Below are 27,024 nucleotides of genomic sequence, written 5' to 3' on the forward strand. Positions count from 1 at the left end.
CCACACATACAGCGGCATGGGTATGGGGCCACAGCCTGAGATGTGATCATACCCACACCCTCAGGTGTACTGGAGTTCTTGCCCCATACATCCCTTGAAGCCTGTGGTCCTGGGGTTTAGATGCAGATGCAGATGCAAAGGGGAGGTTCTGGCACTAACATGTGAGTGGATCTGTGTACAGAAGCCAGTGTAGATAGACCTGTAATAATGTCCAAGAAGCATGTTCAAAACCAAATTGAGTATTTTATTCCAAGGAAAGTGTAAATAGGAACTACAGATCCAAACATTAAGTGTAAGAGTAAATTAGTGAACTGCCCACCTTTGTCTACATCTGATTAAAAATGTATTTGTTATACTGAAAGGACAATTAAAAATAGATGGCAGAAACAGGACACAGGTCAGTGTCATCAGTGGAAATTATGGTTAAGTCATTGGGCTATTTTCTGCTCCCAAGACTTGAGTGCTATTCCTTGTAATCACTTATAGTAAATGCAAACAAATGAATGCAAGTAAAATTGAAAATACTTTGATGCTTCCTCTGACATTTGTACTCAATGGAATGAATCTATCAAGAATTTACCTGGTGCTTAGCTATTTCCTTGAGTAGGCTGCAGTAAGCCAGCTTGAAATTTTCGGTTGGTTCATGTGCTTGCTTTATTAAGGCATGAGGGGGAAAAAAAAAAAAAAAACATGCCTCCACAAACATTCCACAAAACACCAAGCAGGGGTTTCCTGAAGTGTTATTTAACAACAAGAAAAATTATGTATATAAAATACACACATCTACACACACCTAATCCTTCCCCCATGGGTTTTCACCAGGAAGTCTCAACTAACTTTAAAGGGATTAAAATGCATGTATCATTCAGTTGTTGACCACAAGTATGTCAACAAGTTCATATTCTATATACCATGTCTGAGAACCAGAGACAAATTTAGTTTCCTTTTTAAAGTGCTAACACTTTTTAAAGTGAAAAGTGTTTTTGACTATGCACTGTGCTGAGCAAATAACTGGAGTCAGACTGATATCAATTTACAATAGATTTATTTTACGTGAGGAAAGAAGCTTGCCATTAATGAAAAATTCAGTAGAAAACAGTGCATCCTGCTTTCAATTTAGATTACTCAAAAGTAGAAGCTTGATATTAGTGAAAACTTCAGTAGAAACAATTCTGTAGGAAACATTCTTGGCACATGAAATAAAAGCTTTAAACACAAATTAAATCTGAATAGAGCATTTACCATGCAACAATACTGGCAGAAGAGCCAGTTTCTGATGACTGGTATTCTTATCCCTTAAGACAATAACATGGAAGACACTTAAACCTGCTTTATATAAAGTTAATTGAATATAAATATCACGTCACCATAACTGGCAGTCTTTACACAGGCCAGCCATTTAATTTAGCAGTTCTAAGTAAGTAATAGGCACTTTGCCCTTCTGATTTCCCCTTTCACCCATCAGCCAGTCTGAATCCATGCCATGAACACTGTACACTGTTATCACCTAAAAACAAAAAACACACCATTAACATTTGCCCTAGAATAAATATTCCTGGAAATAAAGAACAACTTATTTGCAAGATGTTTCCAAGGGCTCGGAGTTCTGATATTAGCTATTTTTAAAGGGCATAATTAACATTAACTTCCACAGAACAGTAAACTGTTTGCAGAAACTGTACTTCTCATGATCAATAGGAGAGTTTTTTTTCCCCCCAAAGTATTTAAAAAGACCTGAGTGAGAAAGAGTCCCCTTTTGGTATTTAGATGAAACCTTCGCCTTATTACTGCTTTTATGCATGTTGACTTATATAAATATAAATCCTCTATACAGCAGTTTCCCTTAATACGAATAGGCAAACTAACTATAGCAGTTCCTAGGAAACTTAAAGTTCCTCCAAAAGTAGGACTGGAAAGGGTCCTCAATATGTTATCTAGTCCAGTCCCCTAAACTGAGGCAGGTCTAAGTATTAGACTAGCACCTGTCAGGAAGTCTAGATAACCTGTTCTTAAAAAGCTTCAATGCTAATTAGCAATTACAGCACTTTCTAATATATTTTAGTGTCAAATATTAAAAGCCCAATTGTGCCACTTTCTTCCAAGTTCTCTGCTGAAATCTATTTTTTTTTGCTTTTGCGCTCACCCTAGAGTGCAACATAAGCAGAATTTAATGACTCAGTCATTACAATGGTAACATCCATGGGGTTACTAACGGAGAGAGGTACTATATAACATGAAAAAAGGTGGCAGAATTGAACCCCAACTGCTTAACTCAAAACAACTTCTGTGAGGCAGGCACAGCAAGTATCCCCATTTATGATATTAGGATACGCAAGTACAGGGCCCTTCAGTGACTTGCACAAGGAGGCAGTGAAATTCTGATGTATTAGGTTACACAGTAAGGTTTCTAGCCTCCACTCCAGAATACTGAAGTCACTATTTACATCGAATACATACGCTTCCTAAAACAGTATTTAAGTATTCAGACATTTAAACTGGTTAGTCATGAGTATACTGGTTTTAAATTACTATGCTGTTTTGGAAAAAAAACACCTCTTACCTCATCTGCAAGAAGTGATAATTCACTGCTGTTTGCAGCATCATAATCATAGAGAACTCTGGCCTTCCTGCTGCCACTTGATGACTTCAGTTCACTGATAGCTGAAGGAACTATTGAATTGCTTACTGAAGGCAACGAAGCAGACGCAGAAGCCAAGACTGAGGAAGCAGAAACACTTGGCACAGGGGTTGACGAAGACTGATTATTGTTGGAGAGGAAGGTAGATGGAAAGCTGTGGAAAAACAAGATGACCACTGATTGAAACTCTTACTTTAGTCATGAAGGCTTGCTTCCATATGTGTTGAAATAATTCAGTCATATGACCCTTTGACCTTTCCTACCAATTGTGTAACAAGCACCATATATTGCGACAGCAAAGCTTATGACTTCCTTAAAGCCAGAAGTGTAGTTCTGTTCATGCTGGTTGCATCTGTCAACACACCCCAAATGAGAATCGCCTTTGATTCATGGATTTCACAAATAGAACCACTATAGCTGGTAGAGCTAGTTACGAAGCATTATTTATGAATGATACAACAATTTTCACGAGTAAAACATCCAACTATCGGACATGAACAGGAATACAATAATAACTCAGGGAATTCCCCTGACAAGAGAATATATTGCCCATTTAAAAAAAAAAAAAAAAGAAAAAAAAAACAGTTGTTGTGCAAACTCAACTTTTGCTCTGCCCCACACCCTCACATACCCTCCACCTAGACACCATCCCACAGTCTATATACAAATTAATCCAGCCACTTCAGCTCAGACATCTTGCTGCAGATCCCTAGTTTTTCCCTTCAGTCCTCCTACACAGGCTGGAAACTTCACTGGTGCTACTACTTTCACACTACTGATGTGGGGGAAGAGACTTGACCCTTACCCTGCCTACTTTATTTCACTAGAGAATAGTGTTCATGGGATTTCAAATAAAATTAAGAGCTGAGGTCCGACCCTGAGCAACCCTCAGAGTAACTACATACCTGAACAAGAACATAAATTTCATCTCCTAAATAAAGACAGAAAACTAAGCTAGGATGTCTGCCCCCCTTGCTTGGTACCCTGCTTATGCAGAAATTCTGGCTGTTGCCTATATCTGACAGCACTCCAGTGGTCAGTCAGCTAGTACACAAGTCCAGTGGTCTACATATCCTGTTCCTCCACCTACTCAGAGCAAGTGCTGCTCTCGTCACTGGCAGCTGACCATCAGCTATGCCTCACCTATTTACAAATGTAGGGCTCTCTTCAGTGTGAAACTGTCCTGTCACTGTTCCACGATTTGTGCAGTAGGAACTTCCTTGTCCAAAATATATGGCAGGAAGGACAGGAGTGGATTTAACCACCACCACCATTTTAAGCTAAGTAGATGCAAGTTTCAAATGGCAATTTGTGAAGTTTTCCAGCCCATCAACTGTGCGCGGGAAGGGTTATGGAGATAAAGTTAAGACCAAGTTTCAAGACCACACGGACAGCAGCAGTTTGTAAAGAACATGCTAAAAATAAAAGGACTTGTACTTGCCCAGATAAAGAAATTAGTTAAGAGGAACAGTCTTCTTTAGGTTAAAACTATTAAGTTTAATCTATAGAAAGTAAATAGGACTTGCTTTAATCATCAGCCTGGTCCTTGAAGTCTGTAATCCTGCATTTGCTGTTACTCAAAACAGTCTTCCAAAAAAAATTCGACTGGTCATAATTTAAGATATCCATAAATCTGTACCCTTATTCTCATGTTGCTTCTCAAACTTTTGATTCTGCAGTATGTGTTGTATATAAGTTACTTAATTTATACTAGTGTACCATCTTTCACTGAGGCTCTCAATGTGTTTTACAGATATTAAACCTCAATTTGTTCATAGCTAGCATGAGCACTTTATAGGTGGAAGAAATGAGGCACAGGGTTAAATGACACAAGGTCAAGACAAGACCCAGAAGCATTAGCTTTTTCCTGCTTATGCATTCCTTACCTATATAGAGAAATAGAAGGCCTCATATGTATATTTTGGGTTTGTTGTTTTAGCAGCCTCCATACAAAATATGGATTTAGAATCCAACATAGCAAATCTTGTAAATGAATTAGTGCAAATTAGCTTCAAATTTTAAAGATACTAGTTTCAAATGCCAGTTATTTCTAACTTGCCTTATGAAAACTATAAAGTAAAATGGTAATATTCAGTTACCACCAAAAACAGATTATTCCAGCCACTAAGTAGGTGTTAGAATGTGTTTCAGCAGAGATCCTAAGTAATTTAGTTAAAGCAGCTTGCCGTTTACAAATAGCTGCAAAAGAGTACCCTTTCTACTAGTAAAGAAAAGGTTGTTAAATGAATTATTCAATAAGGGTTTGTCTACATCTGGAGATGTACCAAAATAGCTATTTCAGAATAATTATTCCAGAATAGCTGTTTTGGTATAAACCCCCACATGGACATTGATTCCGGACGCTCTAAGAGCTTGCTCTCCATTGAATAAAGTGATCTGGCATACAACATAGTTTCAGAAAAATTCTGATTGGGACAAAGGATTTGAAATAGGGAGCTGTATAAAATGTACAGAATCCATCAGCATACAATTCTTTAAAGCATTTTTGCAATCAAAGGAAGAATTCAGAGCACATAAAATTAAAGAGTCTTTTAGGCAATAGATGGTTTCTTCCACTGGCTTTTTAAAAAGGCTTAAGCCATCAGAGGGCAAAGCTACTCAAACACTAGACAAGTAGTTTACCTACTTAGTTTCTACCATTCATTTCCCCACCACGCTTCTCATATTATGAAATGTATTTCTCCCCATAGTAGTTTGCTTTGCTGTAACCCGCTCCAACTTTGGAGTACACACCTGTGTTCTCAAATCACGTTAAGGTCTTTCATTAGCAAGTTCAGTGTTGATATGTATCTACAAGTAGTACAATGGCCTCCACTGCATTTGATAGCTGTTTGCTAGCATGAAGCATCATAAATGCAATAGAATAATTAAAAGTATACTGCTATGAATCCTCTAGATCTCTACCAGAAGTAGTCAGGTGTGCTCCCCATTCCTCATTACAGACTCGTTAAATCTCCATCTCACTTTATGCTTCACAGCATTGGCTCCATCTACAGGTTAAAGACTTTTACTCCACTGGTGCAACGACAACAATGTGGTACAAGCCCTGTTTTGCACCAGTGCAGAACATCTGCATTAGAGGTTTGCAGTACAATAATTACATTAATGTAGTTACAACAGTGCAAGTTTTCCTACTCAGAACAAGTCCTTACACAAAGCTGTAACTATAAAAAAGCTTTTGCAGTTACCTTCCAAGTTGTTTCTGGAGGTCCAACATATATTGGTAACATTGTGCATAATAGGTCATCTGAGCTTCAACAAAATCATTCAGACAGCGAAGATGATGTGCCTATAATATAGGGAAGAGTTCAAGATTTTAGTCCATATGAAGAATACTGTACCTGCATTAAAAAGGCTGGCCTGGTATCTTAGCATCAGTGGCAACACTGACATATGGGAGGGTTCCAAATTCAGGACCCAGACTCACAAGGTAATTGGGATATTAGTGCTCAAGAAACAGCATTTTCAGACCTGAGAGATATGCTTGCATGATGCTGGCCATTCTTAATTCTCTGCCCAATTGAAGAGTTACTCTAGTATAGAGGAATTTTGTAATTTGTAGCCTCAACACAGTGGGTCTGGTGGCAGTGGTGAGGATTTAAGATACATAGAGGAAAGTAAGACAACCCTTTGGGCTCGTAGGGCCATGGGGGGGACCAGAGTTAAGTTAGCTGGACTGTAACTATATCTGAGAAATTGAGATTCAAATAGGTATGGATTGTATAACACATTCTAAGGTGTTTTGGAAAATTAGCATTTAAAAAGTATTCCCAAAAAATGTCCTGTAGTTATTTTAGAGTGTCTCAGTTTTATTCATTTTCTTCAATTTAGACACTCACATGTGTACTGCTGATTCCTTCCAGTAGCAGTCTGGTAATCTCTGCTTGTCGATCAAATTCACTCTGAGTTATTCGTACTTCCTGTTCAGACTGAAGAGTGTAAACATATTAGAAGTTTGTACAATACAGTCTAAAACACTGCTTACTAACACCATTACAGTTTCTAAGTGAAGGACCTGATCCTGCAAATACAGACAGGTGCTTAACTTTATGCATCTAAGTAGTTTCATGGACTTCAATGGAACTAATCACGTGCATGCAGTAATACATGTTTCGGTGTTCACAGAATTAGGGCCCAATTTCGCTTTCAAGTGCTATAATCCTGAGCAGATTACAGCTATTTAGTGTTTTCAGACAGCTGCATAACAGCCATATGAGACTTTTTGCTAGAGTTTCAACACATTTCATTAGTCACCATGCGTTATGTCTGATTGATTGATCTTGACTATTGCAGATCCATGGGTGCCTTAAAATTAAAATTTCTAAGGAGAAAATTAAATTTAGATTTAGCCATACTTTCTGACATTTTAACTTCTCTGCTAGACTAGAAAGTGAATTAGGCAATTAACATCAGAATTTCTTTAAGACTTGATATATAATATTTGTAAAGATAAATATTTAAATCTTTCAAATCCATGGTTTACTTTAATGCTGCCAGGTAGCCTATAGTTATCAGCAATTTTAGAATGAGTCTAAAAGTTTTTAGTAACATTAGAGAGTCTGATTTAGCACAAGGGCAAGTCATTCCAAATTCCACACTGTTCTGAGCAACGACTGCCACCCAAATTGCACTTGATTATATAATCAGAGTGCAGTATCCAAGATTCACTGTTCTGAGGTCTCTGATGGGAAGTACACAGTTCTGGTATCTAAATTCTCTTATCTCAGTGCTTTTAAATTTGACCATTAATGTTAGTGTCTCATTTCTGTATGGGATAATTCAGCAGGGAGAAGTCTGTCGTTAGCCTGAGGTGCAGCAGTACAATAATGGAAATGGGCAATGTGTTTGCAAGCCCTGTTGAAGTAGCACAGATTCTACAAATTAGTTTCAGAATAACTTTATGTAGTTGCAACTTTTTTTCTTGCATGTCATTTTATGAGAGACTATATTTCTGCTTATGCTACTATGAATAGTTCCATGGGAACACAAAAACGACTCATTCAAAGGAATACACACAAAAGAATTATGGAGCTAAAATATTTCTGGGTTAAGTTTTTACAGCTACTTTTGAAATCGCTTAAAATAGAAGACAGTAAAGAAGCGTTCTAAGTACACAGCTGGTATTTAGTAGTGAGATGATCTGTAATTTAGCAAACAAGCTAACTCACATTAACTTTTCAAAGTTTATACAGAGAGTCCCAAATGAACAGCATGGGGCCATTAGAACATGTTCTGTCAGAAGTCTTTCTGGACAAGCTAGCTTACACTCTCCCAGAAAAAGAATTCTACTTTCTGAGAACACAGCAGACACATTTACCACAAATTACCATGACTGAAGTGTTGACACATATTGCTTCAGAAATCAGGACATCACCAGCACAATGAACTCATGGCCTGCCATTCGGAAAGAGCTGCTGTGTAAGATTGCAGAAAAACCAAACCAAAACACAAAAAACAGAGGGGAGGAGGGAAAGTTGAAAAGCAAAAAAGGAAGAGTAGCATTTCCTATTTTTGCACTCCACACAGCTTCCCAATGGATAGGAAAGCTAGTTAACTGTCTTGAGTTTTACAAAATACTCTTTTTTGGTACTTTAAATTGCAGTAGATTACGGATTTTTTTTTAAACACATGCAGATATGAAGTTGTAGCAATGAAACAGCGCAGAGGGCAAGTGATCCACTTCAATTATAGCTGAGCAAATAAAGTGGATTCCTTCTCTCCCCAAGTTCATAAAAACAAAATAAGGAGTTATACAACTTTGTGTTTAACAGGTGCACACTGAACTAGTTCACCAGACAAAAGTGCCTTTGGAAGTGTCACTGCTTCTGAAGTCAAGCTTACTTCCTAAGAGTGAACATGATTCATTATGTATAAGCAGGGAAATAGAGAGTAAGTTCAAAAGTGGTATTACCTCTTTATACAGTATTGGTGAGATTGTTCATTACTAGGATAGTACATGCAGTGCAGGCCACTCTTCAAAAAAGAAAGTTAATTGGAAAGGGTGCAGAAGAGCTACAAGAATAATTCAAGGTCTGGAAATCATGCCTTGCTGTAAGAGACTAAAGAAGTTCTGTCTATTTAGTTCACCCAAGAGAAAGTTAAGAGGTGACATGATCACCATTTACATGCGTCTACCTATATGAGAAGATCTGATAGACTAAGCTAGCAGAAGCAGGCATAACTAGAGCCAATGGTTAGAAACTGAAGCTAGACAAATTAAAATAAAATTAAAATATTTGTGCTTTATTTCAACAATGAAGGCAATTAACCACTGAAACTAATCTTATGGATGGATGTAAGTGATTCTCTACCACCTGAAGTCTTAAAATCAATACTGGAGAAATATTTCTAGAGATAAGCTATTTGAATCAAACCATAACTTCTGTTTGAAAGATTAACATGTGATGTTCTCTTCCCAGTGTTATGTAGATGGTCAAAGTAGTTCACAATGATCCCATTTCACCTTAATTTATGAATCTAAGATTCCCATCCCTCCCTACCCCGAACTTTTAAAAAGGGGAAGGTAGATCAATCTAAACACATTTAGAGCAGCTACTGGGCCTTCAGAAGGAGGCATGAGTTGTAGGTTGGAAGATTTGACTGAGTGATCTCTGGTTTTATTACTTTTGCAGGTTTTAAACTCTACAGCACTTACAGCAACAGATAGACTTATAAATTACCTAATAAGAAATTCAGAGTTTCTAGCCTCTCTGTTAAGATTTGAAAACAAATAAGCCAATAGCTAGCACTGAAAAGTTGCCACTGATTTTTCCTTAGATACATGACAGTCTTTCAGTCCCCCACTCTTGGCTTTTGGGATGTGAGATAGCTGTCAAGATTACTTTTTTGCTATTTGGGTGATGGAGTGCCATTCAGGCTGCTGCCAACTGCACTAGGACTAGTCTCCAGCTTCCCTCAGACAGCTGCTTGTAACAACTTGTGTAACCTCCTGCCACGGAATGGCAGTTCACTAGCATGGAACAGCGTGATTTGGCAACCCACTCCTACATTCTACTCCCAGCTCTCAGGCTCCTTAAGACTTTTCTTCTTCATTTTGCCATACAGAAAGAACTACAAGTTTTATATTGTTTATGAAAGCACTGTCATGAGTGCTAAAATCCAACAGAAGGTACATAGAAGCCTCCAGTAAGTCAAGTGAAATTGGGGAGTATCCTAAAGTATCATCTTGCCAACCTATGCATTCTTGCATTCACCACAGTCATTCTACTACATTTGCATTTGCAGACAACTAGTTGTTTTGAGGCCCACCCAAGAATGCTAAGGCTAGCTCTGTTTCTATTTTTCCATCCTCCTTCAGATAAGCTTGCTACTTCCACAGTACCAGTTCCTCATTTGAGTACTATGAGGCTGACAGTTGAATTGAATTTCTTAATTGGCAGTTCAGAGAACTACCACAGAATTTTTCAGGAAAAAAAAAAACAAAAAACCTACCATTTTTTCATATTATGTCTTGCCACAAGAAAGTCATATGGTGGTTGTGGTTTCCCAGAAACAGTATTTCCTCAAATTCCAAGTTTATTCCTAAGCATTACTCTGATGATGTACCTTACTTCACTACTGGTACCTGAAATTCTCTGCAAGGGGCTAAATACTTGATGCTAAATACATCAGAATGATTGCCAGCAACGTATTAACTACAGCAACACGGAACATCTTTTACTATACTGTATCAGCAAACAAATCATTGTTCTGAACTGTTTACTTACTTTTGTCACTTCCTCTGCCCAAATCTTGTCAGCATTAACAGTTAGAGAGAGACATTTAGAACAGCATAGAGTGGTTTAACATAATAAAGCCATATCTGTATGTTTTTTAATAATTTCCCCATTCAGAGGATATAAAGCTTTTAAAGAGTGGATAATTGACTCATTGCACCCAGTGATCCATGTGAAGGCCTTTGCTATGAACTAAGAATTCCAGCTTAAACTGCATACCTACAGCATTGTATTACATACAGTATGTGATGTTATGGAGCTATTATACACTTACGTGGATACTGTATAGAGTAAGAGTGATGAAAATCCAAATTCTGTAAAATATGATACTTGTCCATAAAACATGGAGCTCTTACAATGTAAAACATGTAACTACTTGGAAAATGGATACAAACTAGACAGCCTAAATTACTTATTGCAAGTTATAAATAAATACATTATTTTTAATTTAGTTATGGAAACTTAAGTTCAGTTAAGGTTGAAATATTGATCAACTGAAAGATATGCTCACACTTCATGACAGCCAACTAGGTCAACTATGCTAAACATAGAACTATGAAACTGAAAAGTGATTTCTCTTGCCATCTTAATTCCATTACTGAGTGCCTGCCTCCACAAGGACTTGCAATAAATTAGACAATTCCAGTAAACCAGACAATTTATTTAAAATGTTCTTGTGAAATCTCAATAAGAAGTTAATATTAAACTTAATACAGCTACAACAGGAGTCTTCCTCACAATGCAGCTTTCCTTTAATTTAAGATGCTAGAAAGTTTTTTGGAAAGCCATCCTGACACTGTCAAAGTCATGGTTAAGAGATATGCAACTATGATCCAAGACTTCAGTAAGTTTTATAACTGGAGGTGAGATAGCGAATCATTAAACCAAACAATCTGTCCATCAATGATGGAACCTTTAATACTTCAGAGTTAATTTGCATTATAGACCCCACTCAAAACCAATGCCCTGTTGTCCTAGGTGCTATACAGATCGGGGAGATCAGAATGAGGGATCAATATTGTGCATGTTCTACAAAAGTAATTTTAACTAGTATTCTAACACACTGGCGTAAAAACAATGTATAAATATTTCCATGCTGAGAAAGAATCAGAAATAACTAAAACTTGTTGCAAAGACTTGCTAAGTTAGCCCAATAATCCTATTTTAATTTTCATATTTTAATAATCATAGTTTCAATTATTTATAGTTAGTTTGATATCAAAGATAAGGAATAGTCCCTAAAATATTTAGATTCATAGTTTATTCCAACTGTGACAGATGAGAGACCCTGACAGCATTGAAACTTCAAAGATTATGATGCTAAAATTATGTATTATTTGAATTATTGTAACATATAGGAGCCCATGTCAGATGCTATGGGCACATAAATTGTTCATAAACTGTTGTATCTATAATGGTGTATGTGTTTGTGTTCCTGGCTCACTGGGTGGGTTTACTGTGCAATCAGGAACCATTAAAGAAAGTAATTAATGCAAATCCACAGAAATATGACACTTGGGACAACTACATATGCTGGCTGGGACTGAATTTAAGAGGTCAGCAAACTAACACTGTATGAAGGGTCAACCTGCACTGACTGTGGATGCAGCTTTGAAACAGAGCATGTATAGACCTACCAGGACCCCATCTGGATGATGGGTAATCCCTGGTCAACTTAACATGCGTGTACACTATTTTATGACATGCTTTCTGTAATGCTTTTGACCTGTTTGGGGTGCCCTCAAGGACACCATAAAACAGTGTGAGGTGCAATTACCCTGGAACTGTTCTGTACAAAATATGTGGAAAGTCAAATAATGCATTTCAGTTATTTTCCCACAACTGCACTTTATTTTTCAATAGTAAAAACATTTCAAAAGGGTACATTAAGCTTTTTGACATCAATAAAGTTGTGGGAACAAGGCTATAGTATTGCCCACTTTAGATTACTGGATATAGTCTGACAGGGATAATTTAAAAATACAGAATCATGAGTCATTTATTTAGTTTTTGGGTTTTTTTTTTAGTAAGGACTCTAAGAAATTGGAGTATTGATTCAGTTTTCCATTCCAAATATCTGATATGACAATTATGGCCACTAGAGTTGGAGAGCAAGAGGAAACACTTTGTAAAAGAATGTATGAACACAGGAGGCCAACAAACCTTTAGCCATTTTACATGCAGCAAGTTGAGCATGTAAGAGACATTTACCATAATGTTATTTTCTTCAGGCTGAGACGTGTTTAGTTGCTTTAGTGCACAGATAAAGACAAAACCAGGTTAAACCAGGTTATTACAGTAGGTGAACAATATGTTACAGAACACAGAATAGTTGAACACTACAAGACTGAACTAAGCAAGTGGTGAAGCATACCTAGCAATCCGGACACTTGCTGGTTTAATTCAAGTAGTTTTATTCAACCATTTTAAATAATGTTCTGGCTACTTCATTTGGCTATTAAACATAACAATGAATGGCTTCAGAGATTAAAATTACAAGTTACTCCATCTGCATTTGTTTCATTTTCTTTTATAGAACAGAGAAAACATTTGAAGCTAGATCTGAGACTATCACAAAGATGAACATTAAAAACCTCAATGAAAGTGTGAGCTACAGCTCACTACAGCTATCAAGTCAGCTAGTTTGTCATGCAAAACCTCCTTTAGAAATAAAGAAGGATCCATGGCAACCTGAACCAATCCCTCCACGCTTCTTCACCCCCTCCTGATCCACTGTCTTCCACTGTGAATATTTACTATCTACTGCAAGGTAAGGCTTTAGAGGCCCCCTTGTGTATACCTCTGGAAGCTTGAAACCCAGTGTTCAAGAGGCAGAAAAGCATAAATATTTTGTTAGTTTGAGTTAAACACTACTAAAGTGGTGCTGGAACTGAAGTATAGGCAAGCAAGAATTGTAATGTAAGTAAAGGTACATTTGCATCACAAATTGAGGTGTACTGTATAAAATGCAGGTAGGTTACCCATGCTAGCTTTAGCAGTGAAGACGTGACAGCATGAGCTTCAATGTAGGCTAGCTGCCCCAGTTCCAGCGCACTTCCCAGAGACAGTGGGTAAGTACTCTGGTTGCTAGCCCACACCGGGCTCTGTGCACCACATCTTCACTGCAATTGTTACCCATGCTAGCTAAATTAAAGCTAGCACAGGTATTATTACACCTTAATTTGCAATGTGGATGTACCTAAGAAGAAGGAAGTTTCACGATCCACCAACAATAAAATGTTTTGACAGATAAATGTTTATAGGACAAGTATTTTTCTACTACTAGTCCTGTAGTAATGACCAGCAAGTAATTAGTTCCCCTGAATTAAGTTAGCTGATTAATTCCTTCCCCCAACTAACAAAAATCTAATAATGCATGTAAGCAAATCACAACAAAACACAAGATAAAACTAAGGTTAATCAGACCACTTAAATGTTTTGAAAATGGTTGATCCTGGGATTTTTATGTTGGCTAAAGCATGTATCTGCTATTCTGACCCTAGCAAGCTAATAAGTAAGGTAACAAGATTTGGAGCTGTTTATATTTAAAAAGTATAAAGGTCTGACAAGTTCTTTGAAATTATGTAAAATATGTGACAAGTTATGTCAAAGACCTACACAAGAATATTGAAGCCAAAGTAATTTAGCATAGGGCAAAGTTAAACTTTTGGAAGAGTCCCACCTATTGCCAATTGTTCTACTTATACAAAAAAATGAGCAATTCTTATTTAATGCTTGGGACACCCCACCTTAAAAGTTACCGTATGAAAAAGTTCCTCTATATTTTGAAATATTAGTGATTTGAAGTTGTTAAAACAAATAATACAGCTTATTAGTGCCCAAGACTGGTAACTAAGACAAAAGGTTCATTTAGGATAGAAGAAGAGCAGCATAAATATTTGCTATGCCCACATTAAAAAATAGTATGAAATTTAAAGAAGTCAAGAAACCCAACAGTCAGCAATGTGCAATTTTCTCTTAGATTTCACCTACGCATTTCCTATTCAATTGGACATAGAAATATTAGCTGAAATAAGAATATTAATGTCTGGCTTTAATATATCACCACAATTGTCTATGTTTGAGACCCAAATGTGGAGAGTTATAGTGAACTACTATTTTTTTTTTTTTTTTTTTTTTTAAATGACAAGACTATTCTACTTACTGCAGCTCTAGCTTCTGCAACTTTTGCCTTCTTCAATCTGGTTTTTGCTGCATCCAAATCTAGTCTTTTATTTTGCAATAGTTTGCGTTCTTTCTGGAAGTTTAAAAAAATCAGTTAGTTTAAAGGATCATGAAATAAGTTGTGGCCTGTACAACATAAAAATCACTCACTTATTACTGTAGATTTTATTTGTAACATATTGCATATAAACAGCTTTCTAAAGCTGAAGCCAGAGGCAGAAAGACGACTATTACTATAATTTTAACTCCTATCCAGGATATGCCACTTACTGAATTGGCATATACACAAGAAAATTCCTTTGAACCATGCCTTTTTTTCCTTAAAAAAAAGTCTGCATTACTTAAGACAATAGTCAAGTCTCAATTGCTTTTTTCTTATTGTAAGTTTCAAGAAAACTCGGTGTGATTTATCTATCCCTTTACTTAAATGTTTATATTTAGAACTATTTTCAAGTGTTTAAAGTACATTTGTCAACTTACAGTAATTGTTTTATAATCTCCTTCTATAAAATTTCGTAGAGGAGTGAGGAAGTTTATAGCAGATGTTTGAATTAGTTCTCGGTCTGCTGTTCCAATTCGCTTTTGTGTTTCTCCACATTTAATTAGTGCATTTCCTGCAAAAGAGTAGAGATGGTTGTTAAACAGTGGTTCCTGTAGGTGGTTATGCACATTCTACAAGCACAAGAACTTATGCCAGCATTTTGAAAAGTAACCAACTGCTAAACAAATAGCTTTTAAAGAAAGAGTAAGAACTGAGGCTGTTTTAATGAGAGTCACTGTAATTGGAAGTTCTAAAGGAACTAACATTCATTGTGAGATCTTAATCTATTAGAATGGTTACAGCATTGAGGTAGTGGTACTAGCTATAGCAATTCCATTTTGCATTTGCTAATGAAAGTTCTAATTGTTAGTATTAACCCAGAAGCAGTTTCCCCCCTTGACAGTTTGATTCACCCATTTAAGGTTTTTGCTAAATAGAAAAAAAAAAGTGTCTATTGTTGAGAATGCTTCTTGCATTTAATTTAAATTCTGAAAGTCTACTTTTGAAGACAAGTGGAGGATTTATACTTTAATACAAAGTATGCTAGTAAATTTTATTCTGAAAGTGTTATGAAAACAACTTCAAATAGATATCATGATCAGATACTTCCGATGATCACATTTTATTATTCTCAGAATTTTGAATTAATTAAAAGAGAAAGGGGAATGGGAACTTTATCATCCAAAGTTTGTTTTGTACACCCTTCAGATTTGGAACTTTTCAGTGTAAGTGCTGAACAGCACCAGTTTCCTACCAAAATCACCTTTGCTATATTCTCAACATATTAAATATGCAATGACACCATCTGAAAGCTAACTAACTTTTTTTTTAAAAAATAAACATTCTGGTATGAATTAAGAGATTATACCAAGGAGCAATGGCTAGATACTTATAAGAAGTTAAGACACATTGTCTGAATAAGCCCATTTTCACTCAGTTTGTTTTTAAATAAAGACTAGCACGCTTCAGGCCTAGCTAATACTTGGATAGCTGGCCACGGATGTTTTCAAGTGTCTTGCTAATTCTCTAATAGTAAAGGCTGCTATTACAGATGTTCTACCCATACACCTTCTGCCAAAATCTATACTTGGATGCTTCCAACAGACAGCATGTTATCCTTCATTTTAGCAGAAAATTCTATTCCTTTCAGATGCAAAGATCTTTGATTCAATTCCTTGGGAAAATTAATCTCTCACAAAACAAGGTGTTTTAATTTACTTGTTCAGATGCCTTGTGTTCTGAAATGAAAATCATCAGACTTGGTAGTATGTATATTTTGTCAACAATATGCCTATGTATTAACAATTGGTTAATTTTAACTGTTACCCATCAGTTTAATATAGGTAGGTTTAAGAGAATATGAGAACTGGACTTTCTGTTCTTAAGAACCAGCCTCTAAAATTTTACACAGAGGTGCCAATATAGAGGAGTGAGAGAAAGGTATCCATGAACAAGCACTAATCCTTCGTAGAAAGTCCTGATTTTTTATTTTATTTTATTTATTTATTTATTTATTTTTTTGGAGTGGAAGGGTACTATGAAACTGCAGTAAGATTTTAAACAAGAATTTAGTTGTTTCCTACAGCAATTTCTACCCTACATCCAGTATATATGCATTTCATATCTCTTTCAAATAAGTCACCATACTCAGTAGAAAGGAAGTGTGTTTTTCCCTTGTAATTAGACATTCACAAGGAAATAAAATGTGAGCAGTCTGTTCATGTAGCCAAGTTATACATCCAATAGGGGGCAGAGTTATGGTTCCAACAACAGCTACCCTCATCTTCAATTTGGATTAAGCCTTCAGCGCTTAATATTCTCAAAGATGTACATCAAGTAACTTCAAACTGTTACAGACTGACAGCTATTACATATGCCTAACAGAAAGACAAACAAGAAATTTCACTCTCACTTTACATTGATTAGTTTCTAATATACACAAATTTGTGCAGTTAGTTTATGAAATTTGAACTTTGAACATCTCCTGGGCTCAAACTCACCATATGCTGTTCCTGGGCCAAACTCATTCCCTGCATCAATCATATACTGGCCCAGTAGTTCTGGGTTATTCATACGACTTGGTGCTTTGCGATCCAGCTTCTCATAGACAAATTCTTCTATTCTAGCATCTAAAAAAAGTGTTATTTTCTAATTTGAAGTGCAATTACTGTAAAGCAAAAACAGTATTTACAAAATTGTTCACTGATAGAAAAGCAACTTACTGATTCATTCACAGAATGAATAAGTATTTGGTAATTGACTAAATCAGATAAAGTTACTGTCATCAACAGTGATATGTTTGTCTAAATCTCCATCTGCTGTTTACAAGTATTTCTAGTATCACCCATGAAAATTCAGCAGGGGCTCTTGGAATCAAGCTAATTCATACCTTCTTACACATTACCAATATTAGAGATTGTGCAGGCCACATTATCCCTCGTGACACTTGAGGCACACCCATCATCCTTAAATGCAGTTTCAGTTTTGACCGATTTCATCTGTAAAATTAGTAAGCAGTTCTGAATTCACAAGAAACAGAACACAGCCTGTACTTGATGAACAGCTGATGAACACCGTCATGTACAATTGTAACATGAACTCCTCAACTTTATGATTCAATCTGCAACTGTTGATCTTATAGTAATAGAAAAGTTGTGTCAAATTATAGACCTAACCCCAAAAAAGTAAATCAATCAGTTTGGATTGAGAAAATATTTTCCTTTCACACTCTCTTGAAAGAGACTCTGAAGAGGAGAACTCTTTATTTGTGGTTAGTGATAATTAGTGTTTTGAAAGTGCATCATATTCCCCAGAAGGCATCAAACGGCTTTTCAATGAACACGTTAATGAGATTTAGATACATATCAAGGATAGAATATACTCCATAGTGAATCTGAAGAGATTAACTGATCACCCTCTATAAGCAGGTAACACTTGGATATGTAGTCTGTCAACAGGCACTAGAGGAAATACTGCTCATATGTTTGTATTTAGAAGATTATTGCAATAATTGATTTTTGGCACTTTGTTAGTAGGTTCATTGATTCTTGGTGTGAGAGGTGGAATTAAAATCAATAACAAACATGATTGTGATACTTCCTAAAGGCAATTTTTCTCAAATGGACTAGCATCAACATCTTAGTTTCTGTTCAGCTACTCCAAACTCCAGCTCCCTGTTGAGGAAAACTTCAGCCAAACTCCTTAGCATACCCATTGTGTGATCAGAGTACTGTCAATAACGGTAACTGCTTTCTGTTTTTCCTAGTTTGATGGGTACACAAGCACTGTCTGTCCACGGTGGACTCCATTTTTAAACAGAGGTATTCAATGATGCAGTGATTTTCACAACTTCATAGTACCTACTAGAAATCGTAAGTTGTAGGTTGTCCACATCTTCACAAAAATGAGAGGCCTGTAGCACTTTAAAGACTAACAAATTTAATTTCTGCAGGCATAAGCTTTCGAGGGCATAACTTTTTAAAATAGCAAAGAAATTTGCTTTCCTTATTTAAATGCACTGTCTCTTTTTAAAAATAAGTCTATTTGAAATTATAATAACCTATATTAAGGCCTAAACTCAATCTAATGTATTACAATTATTTAAACTTTTGCTATGAAATTTTTAGGGTCAGAACTCTGAACTGATGGAAATCACTGGCTGAGTGCCTGGAACCAGTGCCTGTTGAAGTGCTAAGCCACCTTTTGATGGCAGTAGCCTCTTTTCCAGATGCAGATAGAATATTTTCTTTTCAATTTATTCAGTTAGTTTCAGTGACTAGTTCATTCAGAGTTGAGAAGCCAAATCAAAGTTTTTAAAAAAAGCAGGAAACTTGTTTTCTTTTTCCATCTGATCTATGAACAAAAAGTGAGGGGTGTGCAGATGAGATTTACTAACTCTGAAGTTCTGAAGGACTGTGATCAGATACAATCAGTTCAATTCAATAACTACAGATAATACTTCATCTTTGTTAAATCAGTGTCAAATGAAAACATGTTTTGATCAACTTTGACCAGCACATTAAAGATGTTTTTTGTTAGATAAAATAGTTTTAAAATTGTTTGTGTGTTAATTGAATTTCAATTTCTATTCAAATATAGCCTGACAAATGAGTAAAAAAATTAAACTAGCAAATTAATGCATTAGTCACCATTTAAACTTAAAAATGTAAAAATCTAAATAAATGTATGTTAAACTATAGAATTGCTTAAATGTGTACAGATAATGTTTCCTCCTGGTTAGGAAAAAGAGCCAAGATTAGCGTAAAGGCTATCTTTGATTGAAAATCAACAGGTTTTAATGGTTACCAACCAATGAGAATCAACCTTTCTTTAGGAAAATAACTACAGAGTACAAATGTAAAGTAAGATAAAGATTGAGTATTTAAAATCAAGGTTTCCTGCTTGATGATTTAAATCGTGATTTAATAAAAGAACTGTGATTTCAGTTACTTTGATTACATCAATTCACCCTACCCCAAATGGCATTAAAAACAGTTTAACAAATTAATGAGAATCAGATGACCCACTACTAAAAAAAAAATCCAGTAGAGGAAATGAAGATTATAATCCATTTAAACTGTAAGGGGAATTTAGGTAGAGTAATTCCAAAATCATTCAAGCTAGAAATTGGCCAGGATATGAGGTTTACAACTTGGTGGTAAGCCAACAGTTTGCAATGAGAAGTTTAGTAGATTAATTTAGCCTCATTCTGTGAGCAGATTATTTGAGTTTATTCACTTTAAGGATTTACTGCTAATATTTGATGTTTGAGCTCTGTTACTTTTGTGACCTATCAGCATGGTTTTGTTCATCTTCCAACTGAATAAAAACAAGTACTTTTCGTTTCCGCACACATGAAAACTCGAAGTTTTGTGAACATTTCCCTACTCAAATATTTGTGAAAAGCAATCCAAAAGTGCAATTAATATGGCCAGAACAGATTTGTTGCAAAACTCAGAAGTGCGCTGGCATTGTTCACTCAAGTCTAATCAAAACTCTTCTGTAAAAAGTCGCTGAAGCTCACATGGCAAGTAATCAGAACCGCAGTTTCTATTCTCAGAGAAATATCAAGCAGCATATCATGCCATTAATACAATGCTGGAGAAGCGACAATACAAATTGAGGGACAAGCGTCATCTATTAAATCACCAACATATCTTCCCTAGCAATTTGTTTTCCTTTGGGCTAGGGAGGAATTCTCATCTTGGTACTGGTGAAGACAGACCATGCTTAGCTGAGATGAGAACTGACGAGATCAGAACCTAAGATATTTTGAGACAACCCACCCGCTATCATTGTTCTGCTATAGATTCCAGTTGCCGTTCCCTGTGGTCGAGTCTTTGCACTAGGGAATAAAGAGCAAATTGGTTGCATTACCTCAAAAAAGCATTGTACAGCTTGTAGATGTAAGAAGTTTTAAACAGAAACAATGAACTGCAGTATGTATAAATATACAGCAGTGATTCTGCCAAACAAATAAACAAGCTTGTTAACACTGAAGTACCAATGAAAAACCCAGTATGTTTCTTACTTGGGTTAGGCTGCAATAAAACCTCTGTCTGTTTCATAATTTTTTCTGTCCACAGTTTAGTACATTCTGCTTTGCTGAGGAGGTTCTCCAAGTGAGCATCCAGTTCAGTCTTCTCTGCTTGACCAAGTTTTTCTTCTGTAAACTATTGGTTAAAAAGAGCTAGATTAGCAATACTAGTCTGGTCAGTACAAATGGCTTCATGTAATGTTAGCCTTTATCTAATTATGTTTTAGTTCATGCATAAGCTTTTTGAAGACTGACACTTCTCCTTCAGGTTAGACATTTTCAGACAGTGAAACCTGGCTAGGCAATTAAATCCCTAACAAGCTTACAATTTAAGAACATAACCAGACTAGAAGTGTTTTGACAGCAAAACTTCATTTTTAGTAATTTCAACACTCTGCAGTAAATTGTGCATGAGAACCAAAAGCAGAACTGACTGGAAAAGGAATCAGACTAGACAATCTTACTTCTCTTTCTATTATGGAAAGAGTAAAAAAAAAAGTTAACTTGGTCATGCCTCCTTTTAAAGACTGGGCATATGTTCAGCTTCACTGGGGCTCCATGTCAATGCAAGGATCTGCACAAACATTGTCTGGGGTCTTATTTTGTAGGCACATTAATATTGTTCTGTTTTCAAAAATCATTTCAAAGCGGTTACATTGCTTTATTTTTGCTTCATTTTAAAAATGAAGTTTGATTAAACAACGTTTTTCACAAGAGAAATAAATTAAGGCTGACAGCAAAAGAATAAGAAGTTAACAGGAAGGGCAACGGTGTGCACTGTTCCATTTAATGGTGAGAATCAGAATATAGAATAAGACCCCAAATTTGTCAATCAAGACAGTGTCTTACTGAGTCCGTTAAAAAACAGACCCTCATCCATTAAGCAGACTGAAATTAATAAAAATATTAAGGTTCATCTTATAAAACAAGTAGCTTTTGGCTATAGCAGATTACTAACTAAGGCCAAATCTACACTACAAACTGTTGCCAGCGTAGTTATGAAGGTCAGGTGTGTGATTTGTGATTGACATACCTATGCCGGCAAAGCACTCCTAATGTGGACACTACACTTTTTCTGGTAGAATTTATTAGCCTAGATTAGCGATGCCATCAAAAGCACAGTTTTAGCAGTATGAGTTGCATTGACACTAGTACTTCTGTGTTGGTATAGTACATCAATGTACCTATACAGGCAAACTGTTCCTTCTCTACAGGTGGAGTTTCTAGGTGAATTTACGACTAAATAAAGAGATTTCTAACACAACCCCAATTTTAGAAAAGGAGCATATGAGTATGTCTCCATTTCCACAGACCCAGCCAAAGAATACTGACCATAGTGTCTGGATGAGACTGGAGCATGGTTCAGAGCTAACTGGCTAAAACTAATCCATATAAGGTTGAGGTGATATTACCTGGCTGGGAGAAGCAACCAGAAGAGACTGCAAAAATATTGGTTGTTTAATTGAGGGTGCACCTCCACCATTTGTTTTTCAGGTTCACAACACAGCAGTCTGGTTAGACTCCAGCTGCTACCAGAAGACCTGGCTTGCTCAGCTTTTATTATTTACACAAAGCTAGGAGGCAACCATTCCCATTCATTTTGGATGTGGACCTCACAACTGCCATCTATGCCTTTATCAACTCAAGATGAAACTACTTCAATGCATTCTGTGGGGCAAGATCTTAAGAGTATCCAGAAACTGAGGCTAGTGAAGAATGAAGATGTTTGCTTGGTAGTTGGGATGTCTTGCCATGATTCTCAGTGTCCGTGGGTGGGTTTCCAGATTATGTTTATGATAATGTTTTTGATCAAAGTCCAGAATGACAGAGGACCAACCTGAGAGAGTGCCATACTGCAGAGCATCAAAACTCCTCAAGATTAAGACCCCACTGGCGTAAGAAAAGACACTGCTGGGTAGGCATTCTCCATGAGGGACACTCCCTAACACTAGAGTTCCCTCTCCCTGATCCGTAAGAGACCAAATATGGGAATCTGAAGGGAATTCTAAAAAGTTAACCTGCCACCACAGCAGCATCAGAGAGAAGGGAACTGAAAGGTGTGGAATTGCTTGGAAAGGATATTTGAGTTTCTAATTGCTGGTGGGTAAACTGCATGGTGCTGCTGTACATTAATTATGTTTAGGTATCCATTTTACTGTATCTTTAATTAAAGTTAAGGGTGCATAGAACATATGGATATATTAGTGTCTGATACAAATCCAAATACTTACATGATTCTGATTATTAAACTCAGTTTCTTTTTCATTGTGTGTGTTAATTTTTTCATCATACTCAGAAAGCAGAATAAGATTGGTTAGTTTCTCTTTCTAGTTCTCATATAGCCTTTAGTGTAAAGAAGGTCTAAGATATAAAAACTGAAGTTTTACAGACATTAAGACTTTTCTAGTTCTGTTGTGTTCTTAGATTGAAAGCTCATTGAACAAGGAAAGTACATTTACAAGTCATCAAGCAAGTTATAGTGCTAAGTGACATTCACCAGTTTTTTTTTTTATGGTTGTAATGAATAAATTACACTGTCATTTTTGATACAGCATCCTGTAAGTCATTTGTCTTACAAACGAAGAGCTTTTCTGTTGTCCTATTGCTGTCTGTATGAATCTTCCAATAATGGAGAAAATGACTGGACAATTTTACTATTCACCCAATATATATACAAAGTGGTATCAAGTACAGTTTCAATCGAGATAAAAGACTTAATTGCATTAATGTAATATAATAAGCACAACATTTTTAGACAGAAATATGATTTTTGTACTGATGCTCCTAAGTCAATGCCATACTGTTACCATTCTAGTTTCCCCCAAAGGGGTGTAAGCCAGCTTAAACTCTAAATTGGAATTAACTTGATTTCATACCCTCTTCAGGACTTCTCTATTCAATATTCAACACTGACAAGGGAAAGGAGGCAGTGTGCTGGACTCTGAAGTTTTGCCTTCAACTTTTAAGGGATATCTAGCTAGCACATGGCTGTTCCAAAAAAAGGCAGATTCCTTTTATTAAAAGGTAACAGTAAGTAACATTTTTGCAGAGCTCTATTCAGAGTACAAAATGAGCTGCTTTCTAGGACACAGTAACAGTCATTGTCATACTGGATCATACCAGTGCAAGATCTAGACCAGTATTCTGTCATTAAAGCCAATAATAAAAGCAACTTGTGTGTATATGGACAACTTATTTAAGGGCAAAATTGGCTTTTTCCACAAGGGAACAGCTCAAGCTACTCTTCTGCATATCTTAGTGTTATAGAGCTGTTCAGGAGCAAAGAGGCCATGTTAGTGAGCTCCTGAAACACTTTCCTTCTTGGTCCACAGATGACAGTCAAGGTGAGGAAGAAGAACTCTTTCACCCCACAAAAACTTTCTTTTGTTCCCAGCAAGCAGAACCTGTTCTTATAAGGGTGATGAAAGCTAGTAGGCTTCACTTCTATGCGGTTGTCCCTTTAAGGGTCTTCCTCACCCAGATAGAGACAACCTTCTCCTAGCATCTACGGAGGCAACAGCTTCCGTCTAAGTCATTCCACAGAATACCTGCCACTGCAGCCAGAGTGTAGCGCAGACAGTGACAGGGAAGATGAGAACTGTGCAACCACATCTGCTGAGCTTTGAAATTTACATTTAGAGACAATTTCTATGGCTGCTTATACTGCATACTACCAAAGCCATCTAAAATGTTAGAGCATACAAAGAGTTTAACACAAACTACAAAGCTTTAGTTACTTGCTGCCACACCACCACAGAAGGAGCAGAACACTGTATGTGCAGTCCCTACACAGACAGTGGCTTATAGAATTTAAAAATCTAGAGAGAAAAAATGGCGGGGGCAGGAAGTAGAAGGGGTACAATATACAAGCAGAGCAACACAGGCAACAAGAACCTGCTTTTTTTGTATCAAGCTTATTGCATTCTTTAGGCAGCACTGCAGCTGATGTAGCAATATGCACTTCCACATTTCCACTGAGGCTCTGTCTACATTAACATTTAACCTCTGATGTAGCTACACCAGTGAAAACCAATAATGTAGATGGTAGTGGACAGGCTGCAAGCATGACTCAACAGTACAGTTTATCCCTACTTTAAACTAGGATAGACGGCAAAAGATCTACAGTAGGCTTAAGTGTTAAGTTGATTTATATACAAAAAAGGAATCAAGATATTCCTTAGGATTTACATCACAGGATCTTGCAATACTAGAAAAACTGCCACCTTTTTTCCACCCATCCATTGAAGGAAGATAGAGTAAGTCACTACATAAATCAATGGGAGTGAAAAAGAAAAGTCGGGGAAGCACAGAGACACCCCAAAGATCTGGAAGAGGATAGGAAAAAGAATGAAATGTGCTAGAAGAGGAAATGATTCAGCCCACAAAGAAGCCACACCAGCTTTAAGATATTTTTTTAATGGCACTGATTTTTCACTAAGCTGCGTCTTCTGTTATGTTTCTATCCCACCTCTACAAACCATCCCACCTCTACAAACCACAAAGATCCATGTGGTTCTTTCTTGAATGTGAAGATTTAGAACAGCAGTATTTTCTCAGGTTCATAGCTAGACTCTGGCCAGATATTAAAATATTCCTTTTTGCACCACAAAATTTTAAGCAAGTCCAATGCCTGATTGTGACTAATCAAAATATTAAGACACCCCCAGTATGAGTTACTATGCTCTCCTTGGGAGTCTGATACCTGAAAAGATTTACTGTACGAGCGATTACATAACACAAACACAACAAGAGTCCTGTAGCACTTTAAAGACTACCAAATTACTGCAGGCATAAGCTTTTGTGGGCCACATCTGACAAAGTGGGTTGCAGCCCATGAAAGCTTATGCCTGCAGAAATTTGGTAGTCTTTAAAGTACTACAAAACTCTCATTGTTTTTGCTGTATACAGACTAACACAGCTACCCCTCTGGAACTTTTCTACATAATGCAAGAAGAGTATGCCCCAAACACAGGACTAAGGAACAGGAGCCAGTTACACAGTGTCCTTAATATTAAAAAAAGGGAAAGAGTCACTTGGAGACAGAAGACTGCTAAGACAAAAGTATTTTTAAAGAATATCAAAATCCACCAGCATCTCCTGAAAGAGACTGAATGCTTAAGAAAGATGTACAGACACCTTCAGGTGCAATATGCCAGCTGCTTAAGGAACATCACCTATGTTAATTTGTATTTTTTACTCACGAATGGGAATTTATCCTCACATTTCAGACCCCAAACGGTTAACAGATCATGTGTCAATACATTGTAGGACACTCTTTAAGACTCAGCTGTCTAGATACAGTATTTACTGTACTTGCCCTGCCCCATTCTCATAACACCCGAACTCCTCCTTCCCTTCCTTCCCTCTCATGCCCGTGGGCTGGGATTTCCCGTCTCCCCGTCAGAAGCCCCCGTGGCGCTGAAGGGCGCCGTGTAAACAGCCATGAAATAAGAACGTGTTCACACCTGCGGTGGGGGGGAAGGAGGAGGTGGGTTTTTTTACACAGGACGTACCAATATATCACCGAAGCTGAATGCATCGGCTAGGTTAGACAACTGGCATCAGACATGGGTTATTGTATCGGACAGACCAAACAGGAGTTGCAGTGGCCCTGTCCCCCCCACAACTGGGGGAGCCCCGCTCCGAGCCGGACTAGCTCAGACGCCGACCGCTCCCCTCGGGTCCATGCCCAGCCTGCCCCGCCCCCCAGGAGGGACAGGGGCGCACAGCCAGGGTCACCCCGGGCCAGGCCCACCCGGCAGGCGACACCTCCCGCCGTCAACGGCCGCCCCGGAAGGCGGGGACCGGGCCTAAGGGCGCGGCTCAAGGAGCCAGGCTCTGACCGGCCGCCGCGCGCGCGGACCAACGCCCCGGCCGCCGGGCCCAACTGCGGCTCCCAGCCGCGGCTCCCCTACACCAGGCCGCAGCCTCCAGCGGCAGCGGCCGGGCTCGGTGGCCGGCTCCCCCCGGCTGCCGGTACCTGCACGGCGCGGCTCAGGAAGGTGCCCGCGTCGGCAGCCAACTTCTTCACGTTGAAGTCCATGATGTTCATCCTCGGGGGGGCCGAGTCCGCCCCAGACACCAGCTGCCGCTGCCCTTCCCCGGGGGAGGCGTCGGGCGCTGGCGGCCCCGGCCCGGCTCAAAGGAACCCGGCAGCCGATTGGGCGGAGCGCGCGGCGTCAGAGCCACGGCGCCGCCCGCGTTGCCGCCCCCTGCCCTGAGGGGCCGGCACAGGCAGAGAGGCCTTAAGGGGTGCGCGGCGCGCGGCCGCTAATCCGTCCTTGCTCAGGGGAGCCGGGCGGGGTGGAGGGGAAAGGAGGAGCTGCTCCGGGGTCCAGCTCGGGTGATCGGGGACAGAGGAGAACGG

At 37.9% G+C, this 27,024-nt stretch overlaps 1 protein-coding gene across 3 annotated transcripts; it reads right to left on the reverse strand.

The window, feature by feature from the left end:
* Nucleotides 1-1,028: 1,028 nt before the first annotated feature.
* On the reverse strand, nucleotides 1,029-26,808 carry SH3GLB1 (SH3 domain containing GRB2 like, endophilin B1). 3 transcript variants are annotated; one of them, XM_067538527.1, is made up of 11 exons: nucleotides 26,638-26,808; nucleotides 20,652-20,793; nucleotides 17,122-17,250; nucleotides 15,061-15,194; nucleotides 14,561-14,653; nucleotides 12,559-12,645; nucleotides 10,387-10,410; nucleotides 6,499-6,588; nucleotides 5,848-5,948; nucleotides 2,561-2,792; nucleotides 1,029-1,507 (listed from the first exon to the last, which is right to left on the reverse strand). In XM_067538527.1, the coding sequence occupies exons 1-11, from the start codon at nucleotides 26,707-26,709 to the stop codon at nucleotides 1,400-1,402; spliced, it is 1,212 nt and encodes a 403-aa protein (XP_067394628.1). In that variant the 5' UTR covers nucleotides 26,710-26,808; the 3' UTR covers nucleotides 1,029-1,399. The 3 variants fall into 3 exon arrangements, with proteins under 3 accessions (XP_067394628.1, XP_067394629.1, XP_067394630.1); XM_067538528.1 differs by having other exon boundaries at nucleotides 12,607-12,645; nucleotides 26,638-26,807; XM_067538529.1 differs by lacking the exons at nucleotides 10,387-10,410; nucleotides 12,559-12,645 and having other exon boundaries at nucleotides 26,638-26,804.
* Between the last annotated feature and the right edge of the window lie 216 nt (nucleotides 26,809-27,024).

This window comes from Emydura macquarii, unplaced genomic scaffold (assembly GCF_026122565.2).
Source record: "Emydura macquarii macquarii isolate MOO-44397 ecotype Brisbane River unplaced genomic scaffold, CSIRO-AGI_Emac_v2 contig_480, whole genome shotgun sequence".
Taxonomy (NCBI): domain Eukaryota; kingdom Metazoa; phylum Chordata; order Testudines; family Chelidae; genus Emydura; species Emydura macquarii.